The 21,089-nt window shown below is 40.8% G+C and overlaps 1 protein-coding gene across 4 annotated transcripts in view; it reads right to left on the reverse strand.

Moving 5' to 3' along the window:
• Atf6 (activating transcription factor 6) overlaps positions 1–21,089 on the reverse strand; it is a 164,129-nt gene that overhangs the window by 69,980 nt on the left and 73,060 nt on the right. For 3 of the 4 annotated variants that reach the window (NM_001081304.1, XM_030253420.1, XM_006496792.4), the window contains 4 exons: positions 20,221–20,334; positions 19,521–19,620; positions 14,172–14,239; positions 12,910–13,024 (listed from right to left, as the gene is read on the reverse strand). In NM_001081304.1, coding sequence (NP_001074773.1) covers positions 12,910–13,024; positions 14,172–14,239; positions 19,521–19,620; positions 20,221–20,334 — 397 coding nt within the window. The remainder of the gene's footprint in view (positions 1–12,909; positions 13,025–14,171; positions 14,240–19,520; positions 19,621–20,220; positions 20,335–21,089) is intronic. The other variant, XM_011238796.3, reaches the window with a different exon arrangement.

A 21,089-nucleotide genomic window follows, 5' to 3' on the forward strand; every position in this document is an offset into this window, starting at 1 on the left:
GAGGTAAAATGATAATTCTTAAAAGCAGTTTAAAAGAACCTCAGTTATCCACTCTTCAAGGCCTCGAGTCAGAGCCAATGGCCTTTGAACTGGACACATTCCCTTACATAAGTCACTGTTTTTACTAATCCCACTTCTACCCACCCCAAATCTTTCAACTTTGGCACATGGTAGTCCCCATTGCACCCTGACCTTTTGAACCTCAAGGAATTTTTTATTCAAAGAAATATCCCAAGAGAAGCAGGCTGTAAATCTTGGCAGCTGCCTGAAGGAGGAAGATAGAGTCAACAGAGAAAAAAAAGGCCATGTCATTCCCTGCAATGCAGACAAGCCAGCATGGGATGAGAAGGGGGCTGTTGGAGAAAGAATAGAGCTCAGGCTGTTGTGGAAAGCATTCTTGGAAGAGGGATAGAGAGAAGAAAAGAGGTTACACTTCTCTGCGTAGTTCAGACTACAAAGCTGCATGAACACGCCCGCTAAGAGGCTGCATGCAGAGCCGACTCAGCATACAACGCTACCATCAGGTCACCTCAAGGGCCTCTATCTGTTCTCCCTGCGCCACTGGTGCTGTCTTTCTCTCAAAGGTATTTTTCATGCAATGGCAAAAGCCATTCTACAGAGATTTATTTCAAAGCATTGTATAATCAGACACAGTCTACTCGAGATAAATTATCCAAAAATTAGTCTACAATTTAAGTTGACAAACGTTTCTTAATTTTTTTTTAACAAAATACATACTGCACAGTGAATGAAAGGTTAACACAGTAGTGTCCTTTAGGACATCACAAATGCACATTATGGAAAGGCATCCGGAACTAATCAGTCTGAGGCTTAGTCATTCTGGAGGTTAAAGTGATACAAAAATCTATGAAAATAATCACCTCTGTTTACATATTACCAAGGTTAGTTTCTCAAATATGAAACATGAAGATCTCGCTGGAACCTCGTTAGAACACAGTGACACTCAGACTTGTAGAGCTGCACTTGAGTTCACTCATTCACTTTCAAAGACTGATTTCTCCAGTCAGGGAGACAGAGATGGCCCTGAGGAAGATGCTCAGGAGGAGGCTGGGCAAAGATCTCAGCCACTGAAGAGTTTGCTATGTAAGCATAAAGACCAGAGTTTGATCCTAGAACACTGGGTTAGAGGGTCCGTGGAGAGGATCTGGGAAGAGGTGAGGAAGGCAAAAAGCATGATCAGAATATAGTGTATGAAAAATAAATAACAAAAAAATTCAGGCAGAGTGGTATGTGCTTGTAATCCCAGCACTGGGGTGGGGTGGGTGGGGTGGGATGGGCAGAGTGGGAGGGGCAGATAGGAAGGTCTCTGGGGTTCACTGGCTAGCCAGTTCGGCCTCATTAGTGAGTTCCAGGCCAAGTGAGAAAGCCTGTTTAAAAATACAGTGGGAAGCACCAGAGGGACAACACCCACAGCTGACCTCTGACCTCTACACTTGTCCATATACATGTACATGCATCCACACCTATACATGCAACTCCTACATACACGTAAATGCTCAAGAAGCTGCTGTAGCACACATTTTCTATTACAAAAATAACTTAAAGATAGTACCAAAGTGATGGATTTGGCATCCATTTCATTAATTTTTCATTCATTTATTCTTTGTTGAATAAGTGCTACATACCTGGCACTATGCTATGTCATGGGGATAGGAGGAAGACAGAGACAGAGAGGTTTTGTGAACTCAATATACTTACACCACAGCAGAGACAACAGACATGAAGCCAACAGTAAGTCATTAATCAGTTAGATGTTTGCTTCAACTTGGAGCTACTTATCCATCCTGATGGCATCGATGGGTTAACCATACTAGAGATGCTACATCTCTTCAAACAGTATCTTCTCAGTAAGCTAGCAGTAATGTGTGCACATAGATCACACAATTACTAGACTTAAGATTTTTCAGGAAGAAATAATGAAACTCGAGGTCTAACGTTGCTGAAGGTGTCGAAAGTTAAACAAGTACGAGTCCAAAATGAACAAGTCACTGCATGTGGAGGGAGGAGATGGAAATGACATGAGTGTTTCAGACCTGAATCATAAACCATAGCTGTTTCCTATAATGTGATAATTGCTTCCTCCATAATTAACTTTTGTGACATCATGAAAGGCTTGCACCAAACTCTGTTAAGACATAAAATGATTTCATAAGCTACTTTGCTAGTTTTTAGCTTTTATATGAGGAGAACCTCGAAAACTATATATAAATTTAATTAGAAACAGTTCTATTAATATATATATATATTATATAGTTTTTCAAGACAGGTTTTCTCTGTGTAGCCCTGGCTGTCATGGAACCTGCTCTATAGACCAGGCTGGCCTCGAACTCAGAGAAATCTACCTGCCTCTGCCTCCCGAGTGCTGGGATTAAAGGCAGACACCATCACCACCCAGCAACGTTTATATTTTAAAGTCTTTTCCTCATTTATTAATAACAATTATTCATGACCTGGAAGACTTTTAATATCTTGGGAAGAGTTTAAACATTGCTTTAATTTTTAAATACAGTTTAGATTCAATATACCCTTTCTCTTTATAGTCCTACTGCAAATAAACAAAAACACTCTGCAACTTTCTCTATGCTTTACTTTAAACATAAAAACATCCCTACATATGAGAATGAACATTGCATTGACTTGCTTTATGTCCTTCAGAACACCTGTCAAGCACAAAACATAACTCTTCCTATATTTATGTGTAGGGTAACCAATTGCAGTGGTCTCTATCTGTAGGGAGAAAGTGCTTGCCTAGCACAGTCAAGCTCTCCCTGACTACACACAAGCACTCATGTCTTCTACTCAATGCCATATTTACCAAACCCTCCATTGGATCTCTTTCATTCTCTCTCTTATCTCTAGTGTGGATCCTTTTTGATCCCTCCACCATGAATGTGCCCACAGTCACGAGTACTTTCAGTCGATACAGATAAGTGAGATTTTTCATTTCTCATTCTCAGGGACCCTATGACACCTGGTGCTACTGACAGCCTCTTTCTGGAACTCTTCCTCTAAGTTTTAAACAAAATAAACAGGTTGATGTTTTTCTCCCTTATCTGTAGTACACTCTTCCATTTCTCTTCCTGCTCTTACAATGCTCCCTTGTGGTTTTCTGCTTGTTGTGTTTTTCCTATACAATTATACATTCTAGCAGGTGGCTTGGTTTTTCACAAGGGCTTGCCTTGGTCTTGTTCTCTTTGGAAATAAATCAAAGCAACTCTAATGTGTTTGGACAAAGAAAGTGACAGAATGAAACTCCAAATTGATTGTTCTGAAAGATATGAAAATAAAAGCTTTTAAAATGGCAATGTAGGAAAATGATTAATTCCACAGACTCTGGGTTTGTGAGATGGCTAGTAGTTAGGAACACTGGTTGCTCTTTCAGAGGTCCTGAGTTCAATTCTCATCAACCACATGGTGGATCTGATGCCCTCTTCTGGCAAGCAGGTGTACATGCAGACAGAGCACTCCCACATTTAAATAAACAAACACACACACACACACACACACATACACACACACACACAAACACACACGTGCACACACACGCACACGCACACGCACACACACACACACACACACACACACACAGACTCTGTGCTGAAACTTGCCTAGGTTAAATTCTAGCTCTGCCACTTTTGAACCATGTTACAGTAAACTTTCTGTACTTCACTTCCATAACTTGTAAAATGGGATAACTTCATTATAGAAATAATAACTAAAGGTTGATATATTGTGCACTATAGGGACATTAAGTAAATCACAAAACTGGCAGCCATCACAAAACTTTTAACTTCATATTTTGTTGTTTTTCAAAACTCTAAGACTGAACTATTTAGTAGCATCTAAGAGTTTAAAGCAATGCCACGGCCTTCTAGAGAAACATTGTTCCCCCATACACACACATGAAACTACAGAAATAAAAACCACATTTCTAAAGCTAAACTGGAAGTGACAGTCCTCTCTAAGGTTGTTGCTTTATAGATAAGAAATCTAAAGATACGAGGGTTATGTGTTTGTTCTAAGTCACAGTAAATATCAGTAAGAGGCACACTGAAAGCTAAACTGCAGGCCCTTATATATATATTCATTCTTCGAATATATCTCTGTTTGGAGAAAAATTTTCCACCATTACAAAAACCCTGAAATTTAATGTGAGGAAAACTATCAAAAGTTGATCTATCAACTATTAAATTCTGCCAAAATATTTGTTCATTTTTAAGATAGGGCCTCGCTGTGCTGCTAGGTTAGCCTCATTCTCCTGAGTGCTAGAATCACGCGTGTAAGTGTCGCAGTGCACATTTACTGATCTATGTATTTCCCTACTTACTGTCTGTTGACTGCTTTGGGGGTCTTGCTTTATGAGACAAGGTCTCACTATATACACCAGGCTGTTCCCTATCTCCTGGGTGCTGGGATTAAAGGCATGTGCCACCACACCCTGATACTGCTGTTTTGAGGCAAAGTTTTACTCTGTAGCCCAGGCTGGTCTTAGGCGCCTGGTTAGAAGCCTAGGTTAGTTAGCCTTGAACTCATGACCTCCTGGGCAGAGCTGCCCAAGGACTGTGATTATAGACAAGTGTCACTAGCTTCAGCCATTGTTCTAATGCTTTTTGTATTAGATGCTTTTTGCATCTTAAAGTTATTTTAACCTCCTTCTGCCTCAATTTTATCATCAATAATAAGACTAGAAATACATGGTTATATATAAGGAATTAATGAATATATTGAAAACAACTTTGTGGAGTACAAAGTCTGCATAAAGATGCCAATTTATGTATAATGAAATGAAAAGGGATTATAAAAAGAGTACTGATAATATACTCATTAAGTAAACTTTTTTTTGGGGGGGTGGGGGGTTTCGAGACGGTTTCTCTGTATAGCCCTGGCTATCCTGGAACTCACTTTGTAGACCAGGCTAGCCTCGAACTCAGAAATCCGCCTGCCTCTGCCTCCCAGAGTGCTGGGATTAAAGGCCTGTGCCACCACACCTGGCTCTCATTAAGTAAACTTACATGAAGAGGATACTTAAATAACCCTGTTCTATTGTTTTATAATACATGTCAAGACCTGAATGCAAGTCCATCTTAAGGAAAGTCAAAACTGAGAAAGAGTACTCTAAACAGGGGACTTTTAAAAAGAATTCCATCTTCTGAGGTAAGACGTTTTCTAAAATGCAATTATTACTCCAAGGTCAGCTACTCATTGTTCAGCTAGAACTTGGCTTGAAGGTCACATAAGAAAAGGCAGAAGAAAATGGCTGACCCTGTGTACACCCAAGCTGCAAACTCTGCAAACAAGAGAGCACTGACTTCTTAAAGCAACGTTTATAGACTAATTTATCTTATCAGTAAGGAAATTCCTCTGCTTCTAAGCACATTATGTGTGTGTGTGTAAAATTGTTTTGTATGCAATCAAGTACTTCTAATCACTTAATATGCTTTGCATATGAAATTAAACTTTTAAGGTTTAAATTATACACATTAAGAAAATATGCAGCCGGGCGGTGGTGGCGCACGCCTTTAATCCCAGCATCTGGGAGGCAGAGGCAGGTGGATTTCTAAGTTCCGGGCCAGCCTGGTCTACAAAGTGAGTTCCAGGACAGCCAGGGTTATACAGAGAAACCCTGTCTCCAAAAGGAGAGAGAGAGAGAGAGAGAGAGAGAGAGAGAGAGAGAGAGAGAGAGAGAGAGAGAGAGAGAGAGAGAGAAGAAGAAGAGGAGAAGAGAAGAGAAGAGAAGAGAAGAGAAGAGAAGAGAAGAGAAGAGAAGAGAAGAGAAGAGAAGAGAAGAGGCCATTCTTTATGTATTAGGAAATTAATATATGTATTGCTAGCAACAAATTGCTTTTGTGGTCACCCATGGGAATACACCTTTGGCAAGCATTTCATGTAAATAACACCACCAAGCAAAGTTTGCAATCATCAGAGCATTTTCTACAGTCTGTCTAAGGCTTTAAGTTTCTGACTCATGTACTCGAGCATGTTGCTTAAATCTGGTATAGGACAGTAACCTTTCTCCAGAGCTCACAGTAAGCCAAAGACCAGAGAGAGGTCTATTACAGCCCATCTGCTCCAAAAAGCTGTCTTACATTTGTATGAGAGTAAGAGTAACTTAAGGTTCTCCTTGATGACACTGAGAAACACTCGCAGTTCATCAGGTAGTTTCTTCACCTTGACAGCTTGGAGCCAAGACAGAAAGCTGCTGTGACTCTGGCTGGAGCACTCCAGGGAGAAGCCAGTGCTGCCTAACTCTGTTGCACGCCACATAGCTTATGCTGTGCAGAGCACTTCTTTATGCCAAACATGGAAAATACCTTGTAAATGAAATGCATGAAGAACAGTGCATTTCTAACAGCCACAGTATCTATACTCAACAGGTAGTGAGTGGCTGCCTGTACTGAGTATCAGGGTAGTAATTAACAAGCACACACTGCTTCCTGCCATTAGTAGACTTATGACACAGATGAGAGGAAGAGTGTTTCTGATTTAAAAATCAGGAGCTGACATAAGAAAGAGTTTTTAAAATAATCAAACTATTGTGTTATAATAATGTTTATGAAGGTTCAAGAGCCTGCACCAGCAAGCATTCATCTCCTGAGGATGCGTACAGCTAAAGTTCAGGTTTTCTCACAGTGTGGCCCCAGGCATAACGTTTCAGGCTTACAAAAGGAGAGCACACATGGTGAGCTAAATCCCCACAACAGTCCTTCATACAAGAGAGTACCAACTGACTGATAATGACCTTTGTGTCTGAGGAATCTGACTCAGCTATGTGTAAGAAAGACATTGGTGTTCTAGGTGCTATTTGCTGCTGAACCAGTTTGCTATGCTACTTCAATTCCTATATCATATATGGTGAGTCCCTATGGCTCTAGGTAATCCTTACAGCCTATGCCATATATACACGATGTGCTCATCTATGTCTTACAAGCAATTAAGGCATGAAATCCACCTCCAAATATGGTACTATCTTGAGGAAGAGGGAACACCTGGAGGAAAAAACCATCTCTGAGTCAGGCATATGGCTGAAGCTCAGCTCTTCCTTTATATCACAAATGCATTTGAAACACCCAAGAAGACACAAAAGTGTTTACTTATGATATGAAGAACAGGTACTAAAAACAAAAACAAACTAACAAAAACTAAAAATATGCAAAAGTATTCTTATGTATCTATCTTATTGAAAAAATAAATAGCAAATAAATTGGAATAATATTCATATATGTGTATGTGAATATATAAAAGACCTGTGTTTTTTCTCTCACCGCTCCCCACACCCATTTCTGGTACTGAGTGTGTGTGTGGTGCATGTAGATTTGGGTGGGTGGAAGCCAGAAGTCTACATAATGGCTCCACCTTATTTTTTGAGACAAGGTCTTTTACTGAATGCAGACTTTGCTAATTTGGCTATAGACCAATAAGCTCAAGGGCTCCTCCTGTATCTGCATGCCACCATGTCTAGCTTTTAAATGAATGTACCAAGCAGTTTGTTAACTGATCATCTCTCTAGCCAGAAAACCTGTTCTTAAAGAGAAACGGCCCCAAGATTTTAAAACTGTCTTGGAAAGAAGAATGTATGGACAGCATTTCAAAGGTCACTGGAATGACAGCTAAGGTCACAGTGTTCCTCACCCTTCTCCGTTTTTTTTTTTTTTTTCCTCCTCGTTGGAGTCACTTTCCTAACTTTCCTCTTCTGAGCATCTGCTGCTGGCCCATACTCATAACTTCATGTGCTTACCTTCTTTAACCCACGCACCCTCCCTAAATAAACTATTATACAAACACACTAAGAAAAAGAAACATCAAATTAACTTTTCCTTATTTATGTATAGTTCATTCAAAGTGCCTTGGAAGTTTGAGAAAAGCTATTCTTCACCCTGCCCTTCCAAATCATACCAAAACAAGTTTAAAGGGAGGGAAAAAGGAAAAAGACTTATGGGGAAACAAGGTGTGAGTGTCTGGAGCCCCAAGAGGAGAGGAAAGGGGAGGAGCCCACTGTGCGGAGGCAAAGATGCGCAGACAAAGCCAAAGCAACAGAGAAGCTCCCTCCGAATCTCTTTCTTGCTGACCTACAGCAGGGCCTCGGTAGCTACCCAAGAGCAAGCCTGCTATAGAGGAAAAAATGTTAGCAGCTGGACAGTAAAGAGATCAGCAGGTACAGCAGTGTGGGATGTACTTATTAAATAATGGTATCCACTAGATTATCAACCTCACGTGTACTTCTTTAGCTGTTAAGGCATTCGGGTAAGTACATGCTCAGTAAGTAGTGAAAGAAAACAAAGGGCTGTGCTGCTGGCTGGATTGAAAGTGTCTGGCTCTTGCTAAGCAGAGACTTGGGTCGCTACAATTTCCTTATTCCTGGATTCCAATGCCATCATTTCTGTCAATGAGATTAAGAAACCAACAAGAGCAAAGTCCACCTCCTCCGACTCATGCCACATAATTTTCAAAGAAACTTTTAGGAAAGTATTTCACATCAAAATATAGAAGATAAGGTCAAGTATGATGTAATTCATTACTTCTTATATTTTCATCTTAGCAAGAAAAAAAAAAGAGCAATCCAGGTATTTAAGGATTGGATTCCTGAATCATGACACAGTTTATGCAATAAAGTAAACTTCCATTTCCCTACTGTTAAAACGAGAAAGACTTGGGGGGTGGGGCAGAAGAAAAGATGTTGCAGGTTTTCCTAGATATAAAATAATAGATTTTAATTAGAGGAAAGATACAGAAAGAATGTTCAGACTGAACTATCTGAACATCAAAGGATGGAAAGAGAAATCAGTAATTTTCCAACACCATTTTCCACAGTAAAAGAATGAGAAAGAACTTTATACACATGTGGGAAAAATGTAATTCTTGTATTTTTTTTTTTAAGGGAAGAGACAGGAGAGAAGCCCAGAGGGCCAGAAGAATGAATAGAAATATGTAGCAATGGGAAGTAGGGAAGGAGGGGAACTAGAAAGCCCCAGACACCAGGGATGTGAGGGGCTCCCAGGACCTAATGGGGAGGACATTAGCCAAAATACCCAAGAGAGGGGAGATAGAACCTGAAGAGACCACCTCCAGTATATAGACAAGGCCCCTAGTTGAGGGATGAGGCTACTCACTCATCTCAAAATCTTTAATCCAGAATTGTTCCTGTCTAAAGGAAACGCAGGGACAAAGAGTGGAGCAGAGACTGAAGGAAAGAAAGGCCATCCAGAGACTGCCCAAACTGGGGATCCACCCCATCTACAGACACCAAACCCAGACACTATTGCTGATGTCAAGATGTGCTTACAGACAGGAGCCTGGTATAGCTGTTCTCTGAGAGGCTTGGCCAACATCTGACTAAGACAGATGCAGAAACTCACAGCCAACCATTGGACTGAGCCTGGGGACCCCAATGGAAAAGATAGGGAAGGACTTAAGGAACTGAAGGAGATTGCAACCCCACAGAAGAACAACAATATCAACTAACCAGACCCCTCAGAGCTTCCAGAGACTAAACCACCAACCAAAGAGTACACATGAGTCGGTCCATGGCTCCCGATACGTGTGGCAGAGGATGGCCTTATCTGGGATCAATGGGAGAGGAAGTCCTTGGTCCTGTAGAGATTTGTTGCCCCAGCAAAGGGGGATGCTAGAGGGGTGAGGCAGAGTGGGTGGGTGGAGAAGCACCTTCTTAGAGGCAAAGGAGAGGGGGAGGCGAGGGGTGTGGAGGGGAGATCAGGAAGGGGAACCATTTGAAATATAAATAAATAATTAATTAGAAAAGCACAATTCATCCTCTTTATTTAAAAAAAATAGTCTCCTTTAATATTAATATAGTCTCTCTCTTTCTCCATCCTCCGTGTGTGTGTGTGTGTGTGTGTGTCTGTGTGTGTGTGTGTATCTGTGTGTGTGTGTGTATCTGTGTGTGTGTCTGTGTGTCTGTGTATCTGTGTGTCTGTGTCTCTGTGTGTGTGTGTGTGTGTGTGTGTGTGTGTGTGTGTGTGTGTGTGTGTGTGTGTGTGTGAGAGAGAGAGTGACTTGTTCTCATCCCTAGGAAAACATTGTTAACAATGATTTCCACCCATGGCTTGACATCTGCTGTTTTTATTCTATGTTATACTGTTCAATCCAATGAGGGCATATCCTCAACTAGGATTAAAACATGCTTCTGTAGGAAGCTCAGAGACACAGTCACGGCAGCGCAGGTCGGGGCCTTCCAGAGAACGAGGTCCACTCTAAAAGGTTTACTTTTCCTTTAACCTTAAACGTAATTCTATCAACAGAAGAACAGCTCCTTCCTTCTCTTGAGCCCAGACAGTTGGAGCCTTAATGAAACTATTCACAGCAGCCCACCTGCCAGGCAAAAGACACCATGAGGCTGGTGAGTACATTAATTATTTGGGAGAACAAGATGAGCAAAGGAATTCTGTGAAAATGCTGTGATCATCAGATGCCACAGCTAAAGTGTTCCAAACCTCCTGGTTTGTCTGATAAATAACTGGATATACAAATAGATACAGACATACAGATACAGTAATACAGAATAGCCAATGTTCTTAGTCTTCAAGATCCGATTGTCTCTCCTCCTGAAACCCCAAGGCACTAAAAATTTCTAATTTAGAAAAGCACTAGCTAGTTAACTGACAATTTCTGTTAGGGTGTGGCAACAAGAAATGAGAACAAATCATTCTACTGCTATAAATACTCATTTCCAACCATAGACCACCTATAGCCTTTCCTTTAAAAATAAATGACTTCCATGGGTATTTTGTTCCCCCATTCTAAGGAGGGACAAAGTATCCACACTTTGATCTTCCTTCTTCTTGAGTTTCATGTGCTTTGCAAATTGTATCTTGGATATTCAAAGTTTCTGGGCTAATATCCACTTATCAGTGAGTGAATATCATGTGTGTTCTTTTGTTATTGGGTTACCTCACTCAGGATGATATATTTCAGGTCCATCCATTTGCCTAAGAATTTCATAAATTCATTGTTTTTAGTTGCTGAGTAGTACTCTATTGTGTAAATGTACCACATTTTCTGTATCCATTGTAAGGAGTTTCAGAGACAAAGTTTGGAGATGAGACAGAAGGAAGGACCATGCAGAGACTGCCCCATTCGGGGATCCATACCACAATCATCCACCAAACACAGACACAATTGCATATGCCAGCAAGATTTTTGCCAACAGAACCCTGATATAGCTGACTCTAGTGAGGCTATGCCAGTGCCTGGCAAATATAGATGCTCAGAGTCATCTATTGGATGGAACACATGGCCCCCAATGGAAGAGCTAGAGAGAGCTGAAGAGGGTCTGCAGCCCTATAGGAGGAACAGCAATACGAACTAACCAGTACCCCCTGAGCTCATATCTCTAGCGGCATGTATAGCAGAAGATGGCCTAGTTGGCCATCATTGGGAAGAGAGGCCCCTTGGTCTTGCAAAGATTATATGCCCCAATACAGGGGAATACCAGGGCCAGGAAGCGGAAGTGGGTGGGTTGGAGAGCAGGATGTGGGGGGAGGGTATAAGGGACTTATGGGATAGCATTTGAATTGTAAATGAAGAAAATATCTAATAAAAACTGTTAAAAAAATAGTAGAAAAAAATAAATCAAATTTCTCCTTACTTTACAAAATATGAGTGTTCTGAAAATTTTCTAAGAAAAAATAAAAAATAAAATAATAAAATAAATGACTTAGGCAGCTAGAGAGAGGTGGTTCAGTGGTTAGAACTGCTTACTCTCTTGCAGAGGACCTGCGCTCTGTTTCCAACACCAGTATCAGGCTGTGACTCCAGCTCCAAGGGATCTGACACTCTCTTCTGGTCTTTGTGGGCAATGTAATTGTCTAGATTTGGATGAAATGTCCCCCATAGTCTCAAGTATTTGAATGCTCCATCCCCAGCTGGAGTTACTGTTTGGGGAGGCTTAGAAAATGGCCTGGTTGGAAGAAGTATGTCACTGGAGGTGGGTTTTGGAAGTTTAAAGACTTATGCCATTTCCAATATTCTTTGTCTCTCTGTCTCTGTCTCTCTCTCTGTGTCTCTGTCTCTCTGCTTGCTCACCCTGTCATCAGGGTCTCTTACCTCAGGATCCGTACTTCTTCCCTAAGTTGCCTTGGATGTGGTTTTACCACAGGAACAGAAACGTAGTTCTTACAGCACTAACATGCACATACCGATATTTACATGGAATTAAAAGCATAAAAAAATGTTTAAGAAATAGCTAAGGAAGCAAATCACTGAGGAACTCCAACCATTTCTGTTTTCCTGGTTAATGTAGAGCACTCTACGGGACATCAGATGGAAACTCTAAGGAGAATATACTGTCATTTATAGGAAAAGCAGATGGGCTATAAATGGCCGTGCTTTTCTCATGTGGTCTAACATCTTTAACATTCAAAAATGCTTATATAAACACTTTTGCTTATATAACCCGACTGACTATTTAATTCATTTTTCACCAAGGACTATAAACATTTAAAAAGGAAATAAAAAATGAACAAAGAAACTTGGGAACATAGATCTAAACACTCCACAATTGACAAATTAATCAGCCCACGATTAATCTTAAGCCTTTCAGAAGTCTGTTCCTTAATTACCACATAGGCCTTGGCTTAAAACGCACCAATAGGCAATCGCCACTTCCTATTTCACTTTCCCACTGGTTAGAAACAAGTGGCACGGCTATAGGGTGTCCAGGAATAAAACTCAGATGCGGTCTATGTTCTCACCGCACAGTCCGCAGCCTGGCATCAGTGCCATGCTCCTGCACCCCAGAGCTCCCTCGGCCTGCTGCGCCTGCACTGCTGACTTTATCCTGCCTCCTGCCTACCTCTGTGCCTTCTCCTATCAGCCTGAGGCCTTGTGTTCAGCAGCTAAAATATTTGCTTTCTGCTTTCAGAATGAACTTACCCTTCGAAATGAGACAACGTAAAACGTATCTCCCCTCCTGCGGATGGCGTCAAAGAAGCCTTGGTAACTTCCAGGGGAGGCGTAATACACTTGCAGCTCACTCCCAGAATTCCTACTAGTGAGAAGATAGAAAATACCATTAATATTCCAACATGATGGGCCTTCCCTATTCCTGCCATTCTAAGGCCACATCTGAATCTCAAGAACAACTTTCAGTCGAAAGGGTAGCATTTTAACAACCATATTTACTTTTTAACATTTTTTAATTGGCACATATTTATTGGGTGTCATGTGATGATCTGCTACATTTGACTTATGCAAATGACACGTTTTTATTGCTATTGCTGTTCTGGGTGCTGGAAGATCAATGGGGTCTCAGATCTGCTACATTAATTTGCTTGGTTCACAGAGCAAGTTACAAAGGCTATGACTACAAATCTGCCCCACTAGAGCTGGCCTCTGGGACATGACAGGGTTGCCTCCCACTCTGCTCTTTTACCTTGCACTCTCTTGATGATGCCATTTGAACAGCTGTGTACTGAGCTCTCTGGGATCTCTCAAAATCTCCTGTCATGCTATGCAGTACTAAGTCACACAGACAAGGCCTGGTGCCTAGTTCTACCACTTAGTTCATAACTTAAGAAATTATTAAAAAACAAAAACTTGACTCCCCAGCCTTTTCCTATATAAAATATACTCTGAGTTGTTCTATCAACTTAAAGATAAGATGTATATAAAGCGCCCAGCCAGGGATGAGATATCTCAGTAGGTAAAAAACACCTGCTACAAGAGCCAAAATACACAAAGTCCACTTCAATCCCAGAATCCACATAAAAGAGCTGCATCAAAGGACACTACTGTAATCCAGCACAAGCACAACCATGTGAGAGGCTGGGACAGAAGAGTCAGCTGTGGGCCTGAGGACCAGCTAGCTTGGAGCTCATGGAACAACAGAAACAACAGTGACCCTGGACCAATGAGGTGGATGGAGAGAATTAACAAACAGATCAAAAAAATCAAGAACAAGAAAGCAATGGGTACTTCGTGTTTACAACAAAATTATGACAGAAAAACCTTCTGACTAAATCTGTACTCAAGAGATTTGAGAGAGGTGAGCTCTTTGCTGGGATTTCTGGCTGGTTGTGCATGTTCATTTGAACTGATATAAAAGTCTTCAGAGGGGCATGCAAAGGAAGTGTGAGTTTTCACTCCACTAAAAGACAGTTCAAGCTCTTTGGCCAAGAACTTCTGCATCTTCTTACCTGATGCTAGTGGTTTCTGTGTACTGGACAGCCATCAGCTGAGAATTAGAGCCCTGTTCCAGAGCACCCTAAAAGAGGGAAAGAAGTTTAAGAAATAACACAAAAATTTCCACTACTGACTCATACCTAGGTTTGTCATTAGGAATACTTCAGGCGATGCTGTAGGCTGAGACTGTATCTCTGCTGTCTTATAAAGACATTTCAGGGACTTCCCACAAGGTTCCCAGAAAGCCCGCCCAGGCTCAGTCTCCACACAGCAAGGTTTATGACCGAGTTGTACAGGTAATGCAGGACAAGTTACAACTTCTATTTGTCAGAAATTAGGTTACAGACACATTCGTAAGAAATAGGAAAGATTCAAAATGAAACAACATTTCCACTATTCACCAAGTTGCACACACATTCCTCACAGGTAACATACCTATTGGTTGTATCTCATGAAAGGTGTCTAACCCATGACTCTTTTAGGCCAGAGAACAGTTTAGTATGGGACCATCAGTGGCCAACCTACGCCATACTGGGAACCTCTATTTCACAAGCTACTTGCTTTGTATTCTCTCCTCTTATTTTCCTGAGAGTTTTGTGAGTTAATCCTTAGGAGAATTTTGTAAGGGAATCAGAATTCAAGGGTATCTTACTCCTATTATGTTAGGAAGTGACCTTGCTGCTACTTTACAACAATAAGTGTTTTTGATATATAAACACTAGTCTATAAGTCTCCTGGAATTCATTAATTATCGTGTTCATACATCCATCTTTACATGAAGTAAGGCTTCAAATTTAGACATCTGATTTCCTGTAAGAAGCTTGAGGTATGACTGGGGGGAAGTTCTATAAAACAATAAAGTATGATATAGAGTAAAACAGAATCAAATACAAAATGCTTAAGGGAAAAAAAGAGAATAAGTACTTTTGGTAAATGGAACCAGTGTGTGAAGATGACCATAAGGTTTCCAATTTCTGGATCTACAACAAGGGCCTTATTTGATGACTAGCAAATACATCCATGCATATCCATAACTGCTACACTAGTCACTTAGTAGGCATCTCAGTCCTCAGATCAACTGCCATGCTATAGCAGTGCTTGTATAAAGATAATATTATTTAAAAGTCCAAGAGTACAGCCAGGCAGTGGCGGTGCATCCCTTTAATCCTAGCACTTGGGAGGCAGAGGCAGGTGGATTTCTGAGTTTGAGGCCAGCCTGGTCTACAGAGTGAGTTCCAGGACAGCCAGGACTACACAGAGAAACCCTGTCTCGAAAAAAAAACAAAATAAAACAAAAAAAGCCCAAGAGTAATGATACTGGAGGTTTTATTATAGTATATTGTTGTAAATGTTATGAATTCTGTTGTTTGTCTCTTACTGTGCTTAACTTACAAATTACCCTTTATCTTAGCTATATATGTATAGGGAAAAATAATGTATACAAGGTCCATTACTTCCATGTCACATCATCTCAGCCTACCTCGGAATAATATTTGCACAGTAAGAAGACTTAGCTTCAAGTCCAGCATTCAAAAGGCAGAGGCAGATAGATCTCTGTTGAGCTCAAGGCCAGCATGATCTAAATAGTAAGTTCCAGGCCAGCCAGGGCTACCTAGTAAGAGCCATCTCAAATAAACAAACAACTTATTTATATAATTCTACCTGACCCTCCCTTTGCATTCTTATAAGTTATAACTTCATAGCTGATTCTATTCCTGCTTTAAAAATGCAAAAATAAAAGTTGCTGGGATTCTCTCTCTCTCTCTCTCTCTCTCTCTCTCTCTCTCTCTCTCTCTCTCTCTCTCTCTCTCTCTCTCTGTGTATGTGACTTTATTTTTTATAGTCTGTTAGTTTTACTGGGATATTTATCTATGCTGCTGTTTTTCCTCCCTGCTAATATTGGCTTGTATCTGGCATCGTTTTCTTAGTCTAAGAAGCTTTGGAATTTTTCCCCTTTATAAGAGGGTCTTGGGCTGGTGAGATGGCTCAGCAGGTAAGAGCACTGACTGCTCTTCTGAAGGTCCTGAGCTCAAATCCCAGCAACCACATGGTGGCTCACAACCACCCATAATGATATCTGACGCCTTCTTCTGGTGCATCTGAAGTCAGCTACAGTGTACTTATGTATAATAATAAATAAATCTTAAAAAAAAAAAAAAAGAGGGTCTTGTCATATGGCCCAGGATGGTCTCAAGCAAATGATTCTCCTATTTTGGCCTCCTGAACATGAGACCTGGAGAAGGACACTGCCATGCCTATCTAGAATTTCTTATTGTTCAGCCTCCTGAAACCAGTCCTTTCAAGTGTGGTCTACCTACAGTGCCTTTGCTTTGCCTTAATCTTAGAAGGCATTTTTCACTCACCCTTGATCTTTCCTAATAGCTCCAGTCTAAAAAGGGTAAGACTATAAAAGGGAACAAGTCAAATCAAAGACATGATACTCTAATAAAGCAATAGAAATTTCAAAGAAATGTCAGTTTACCAAGCTTACAGAATACTTTATAAGACTGACATTTTTTTTATATCTAAAATAAATACTCACGAGGGAAGAATGTTGAAATGGGGGTGGGGGAGCTGCAGAGCAGGTGCAGGCTTCCAACACAAAGACAGAGACCACAGGAATTCTTGCATGCTTTACAGCTAACATCACATGACTAACATCACATAACATCAGATGACTGCTCTCCTAGCTAGCCCAGAACCTCCTTTACTTAGACAAATACAGATTCTTCCATGTCGTTCCTTTTTCGGTAATAGATAAGATTCCTAGACTTCTGAACTATTATCTAAGTGTCCAATACAGAGAAAGGTACCCAAAATAGCAGAGAAAGGGGCTGTAGTCTAAACTACAAATCTATAAATAATGGGCTAAAATTAGGACAGCATTACTTCCCTTACATTAGAATTCTTTCAGGATTAGAGAAAAACCCTTTCACAGTTATGAAAAACAGGAAAGAATAGTGTGACAGATTATAAAGACAAGACAAAACCCTCCATTTAGGCCAAGAATTATCATCTGATTTTCATAAATTAGCTTAGTGAGATAATCTACTGACAGTGACCTATTTCTGACTCCCATGCTCTTCCTCTATACGGCAAAGAATGGAAGCTGAAAACCACGTGACTCGAACCTTCTGTCACTGGGGTTAGGATCATTTAGACTCTGCCAGTGAGATAAACTTGCTCCAAATAGGAAGCAGTGTCTCCTTTCCCTCTGGCTGAGCAGGGAGCTGATATACATGCATAATGGCAGGACGACCTTTGGGTCGGTCAGGTCCTTACAGCCCTGGCTGTGACTGACTATAGCCTCAAGGAGTACTAACAACCAAAAAGCTGCCACCGAAGGCAACAGGCTAGAAAAGCCCATTCTGGGCAATCACAGTCACAGACCCTCAGAAGGCTCAACATGAGCTCAACTATGCTTCTAAACATATTATGTACTGTTTCCAAATAGACAGTTAAGCTTGCTCACCCAAACACAGTCATTCTCATTCATTCTCTCTCTCCCTCTCCCTCTCCCTCTTTCTCTCTCCCTTTCCCCACCTCTTACCCCAACCTGAGGCAGAGTTCCACTCTAGTTCTCCAACCCAAACTGGCTGGGAATTCACTATGTAGCCCAAGATGGCCTAAAATTCAGATGCAAATTACTGTCACATCCTTCCTTCAACCCGGCTTCCCTTTCTTTCTTTTTATGACAGGGTCTCACTACGTTGCCCTGGCTGGCTTAGAACTTGTGTAGACTAGGCTGGCCTCAAACTCATGAATACTGCCTGCCTCTTTCTCCTGCCCTTCAAGAGCTAGGATATAAGCCAAGTGCCACCATGTGAGTACCACCATGCTCAGCAAGATGTTTCTATTAGCACCTATGGCAAGCAGGGAAAGCAGATGAAATTTTTTTCCATCCTAAAACCAAACCTTCTTCTTGACTCTTATTCTCTATCCCCATCCCTGGAGAATTCTCTGCAGCAATTACTGCCACTTTTCTGTTACCATCCCACGTTCCCTTCCCTGGGCTTCTGTCATCACAGACACAGTAAAAGAGGCTCCAGGGTCTCCGGGGGGTTCGAATGGTGAGATTTAATAGTAACTGTCTTCACTGTCCCATAGCCTGTCGGCTTGGATGGGAGCCACACTGCCCTTTCTTGTCCTCCATCTTGCTGTCCAGACACCAAGGGAGGTCTTTGTAGCCCACACATGTGCAATGCCTTGCACTAGTTTATCACACTCTCTCTCCTCTTCAGTTTCACATTGGGAAGTAGCACCCCAAATTAAATATTTAGCCTCAACTTCTCTCCTACGGTCCAGACTTGGATATGTGGCTGTCTTCTGGACTTCTTCAACTGACTGTCTAAAATCTGTATCTAAAGCTCTTAACTCCTGTCTCTAACTCCTCCCCCAGTTTCTGTCTCTATAAATGGCATCAGTATTAATCCAGCACCTAAGACACAGAAATTATCACCAATTCCTTTTTATTTTATAGCAGCAATTCCTTAACAGTTTTACTTTCAAATATATTTAGGTCTCCATTCCTTCCTACCCCTTCATATCTAACACAGAAGAATAGACCCAAAGATCTCCTCCCATCTAGACCACTGGAATGCAGTTTACCTGACCTGCCTACACCCACTCCCACTCCCCATCAGTCTGCTTTGTGTAGCACCTAGAATGATCATTTTTGTTTCCTCTTTCTTTTTCATTTTTAGGCAAAGTCTCACTATATATTTCAGGCTAGCCTGGAAGTCAACAATCCTGCTCCCAAATTCACTAATGAGCTCTACCAGTCCTAGCCAAAAAGACTTTTCAAATATATAAATCAGATCAAGTCATTCCCCTCACCAAATAGTGGTGTCCTTCATGCCTAGAATGAAATCTGAAGTTCAGACCAGAGCCCTAGCGTTCGCTAAGCTCTCTCAGATCTGACCACTCTCCCCTCAGTCACAGCAACCCCCAGCTTTACTCAACTTCTTGAGCTTCTGTAAATATGCAAACTGATCTGTCCTGGGGCTTCAACATTTGCATTTACATTCCCTGGCCTGGAAGCTATTTCATTGTGATTCCTCCTAAAGCCTAGAGCTATGAAGTAAGAGATGACTTTCTATCTCATCCAGCTACAAAGACGCTGAGGCTGTTCTAACAGCCAGAGTTAATGACTTTGATACAGTACCCTGCCTGCTAGAGAGAGAGAGAAGAGAGACGGAATGGGAGTACAGGAAGCAGCAGCAATGGCTGCGGCATCAGAAGCAGCCACAGTGAGAAGTAAATGAGGCTGAAGTTCCCAAATCTCCCAGGGAAGAAAGCAAGTCCCCTGGGAGGGGATCCCCAGAGCCTGAACTGTCATTTCTTCAGACACAAGCAGAACCGACCTGGAGAATGCGGGCTTTCTGTTGGCTATTTGTCATTCTTCTAGATTTGGTCCTTTCCACTTCATGTCTATGAACCCAGCCTCGAAGTTCATGGTTCAACCTATAAAACAAAGTAATCAAATATATTTGATAGTAGTTAACTGGCTTATTCTTTTGTTGAAAATTAATTTAATTGTTCTATAGGACCCAAAGAACAGCCCAACATATCTGACTACATTACAATGCTTTTTGATTTAATTTGAAAAAAAAGAAAACTAAGACATTTAATACTTTTTTTTAAATTTTGAATAAGACATGGATTGTTATAAGGTAACCTCCTCAATCATAAGTTCAAAATTCAGAGAAATAATGGAATATATGTCCAGAATAACATAGTCAGATATCACCTTCCTAATTAAAAAAAAAAAAAAAAAAAGGATATTATCTGCTGAGAATATTAAGTCCACAAGTCTAGCCTTACCCTAAATTTTAACATTCACTTCATCCTTTCATTCAAACAAGACCCACCTAAGCAGATGACCATCACAATGAATGGACCCATCACCATCGCTACCTGGACAATTGTTATCCTGGCTTGCAGTTATCCAATGCAAGTCAGATTCTCTTGGCCTCTTACTAAAGCTGAAGAAATGCTTTGCTAAGTTTGAAGTTTGCCATGGGAGGCCACTCGGTAGTTTCTGCACCAGTCCACACCCGTTACCTGAGAGACTCTGTTGTGTTAATCAGGGGTTGACATGGAGGTGGAGGCATATAAAGCAATGGCTCTTCACTTAGCACCATTAAAGCTTTGTCATTGGACACAGAGTGATCATAGCTGAAACAAAGACAGACAAAAATCATTTCCTTGTATCATAAATTTTATAAAGCTTACTACTGTCAGTTTTCATTAAAATAAACATATACCAAATTAAACATGTTGTAAGATTGAAATGAACATAACAGAAAGAATTAAATATAAACCATATGGTGGACTGTCATTCTCTCAGTTTCTAAGAGCTGGCAGAGTAATTCACATTTGCTTAGCTACTATTTACTGGGCAGCACCTGCTGTGTGTGAATTCAATAAACTTCCCTATTGCTGGAGTGGAGGAGAAATTAATTGAGTTAGCAGTCGACAGGAAAAGACATGATTGTTATATGACAAGGCTACAGGTTTGTGGTCATTTGCCATACTGTGTCAACAAACTCAGTCTCTCCAAGCAAGTTTGTGTGAAGTGGGGGTAGAGGAAGACCTAAAATGTTTGGCAGGAGAAAAATGACAAAGTTGAAAAGCTGGACAAAAATTTTAAAACCATGGATGACCTTGAATCACTAACAAAACACTAAATGACAATGACTAGTTACTCAATAACTTAAAAAGTACACGTTTGTCCCTTTGCTACTGTTTTATGTCACATGATTCCTACCTAGAGTACGAGTTGAAAATCAGATTATGAACCAGGACCATTTACTACTGTGTACATCCTTCAGTCTGTATCTTAATCTAGCTCACTAAGAAATCTTCTGTATTTTTTTATAAGATACTATGAATTTACAAATTGGGTATGCTAAAATACAAAAATATATATA

The sequence above is a fragment of the Mus musculus genome, chromosome 1, assembly GCF_000001635.26.
Source record: "Mus musculus strain C57BL/6J chromosome 1, GRCm38.p6 C57BL/6J".
Taxonomy (NCBI): domain Eukaryota; kingdom Metazoa; phylum Chordata; class Mammalia; order Rodentia; family Muridae; genus Mus; species Mus musculus.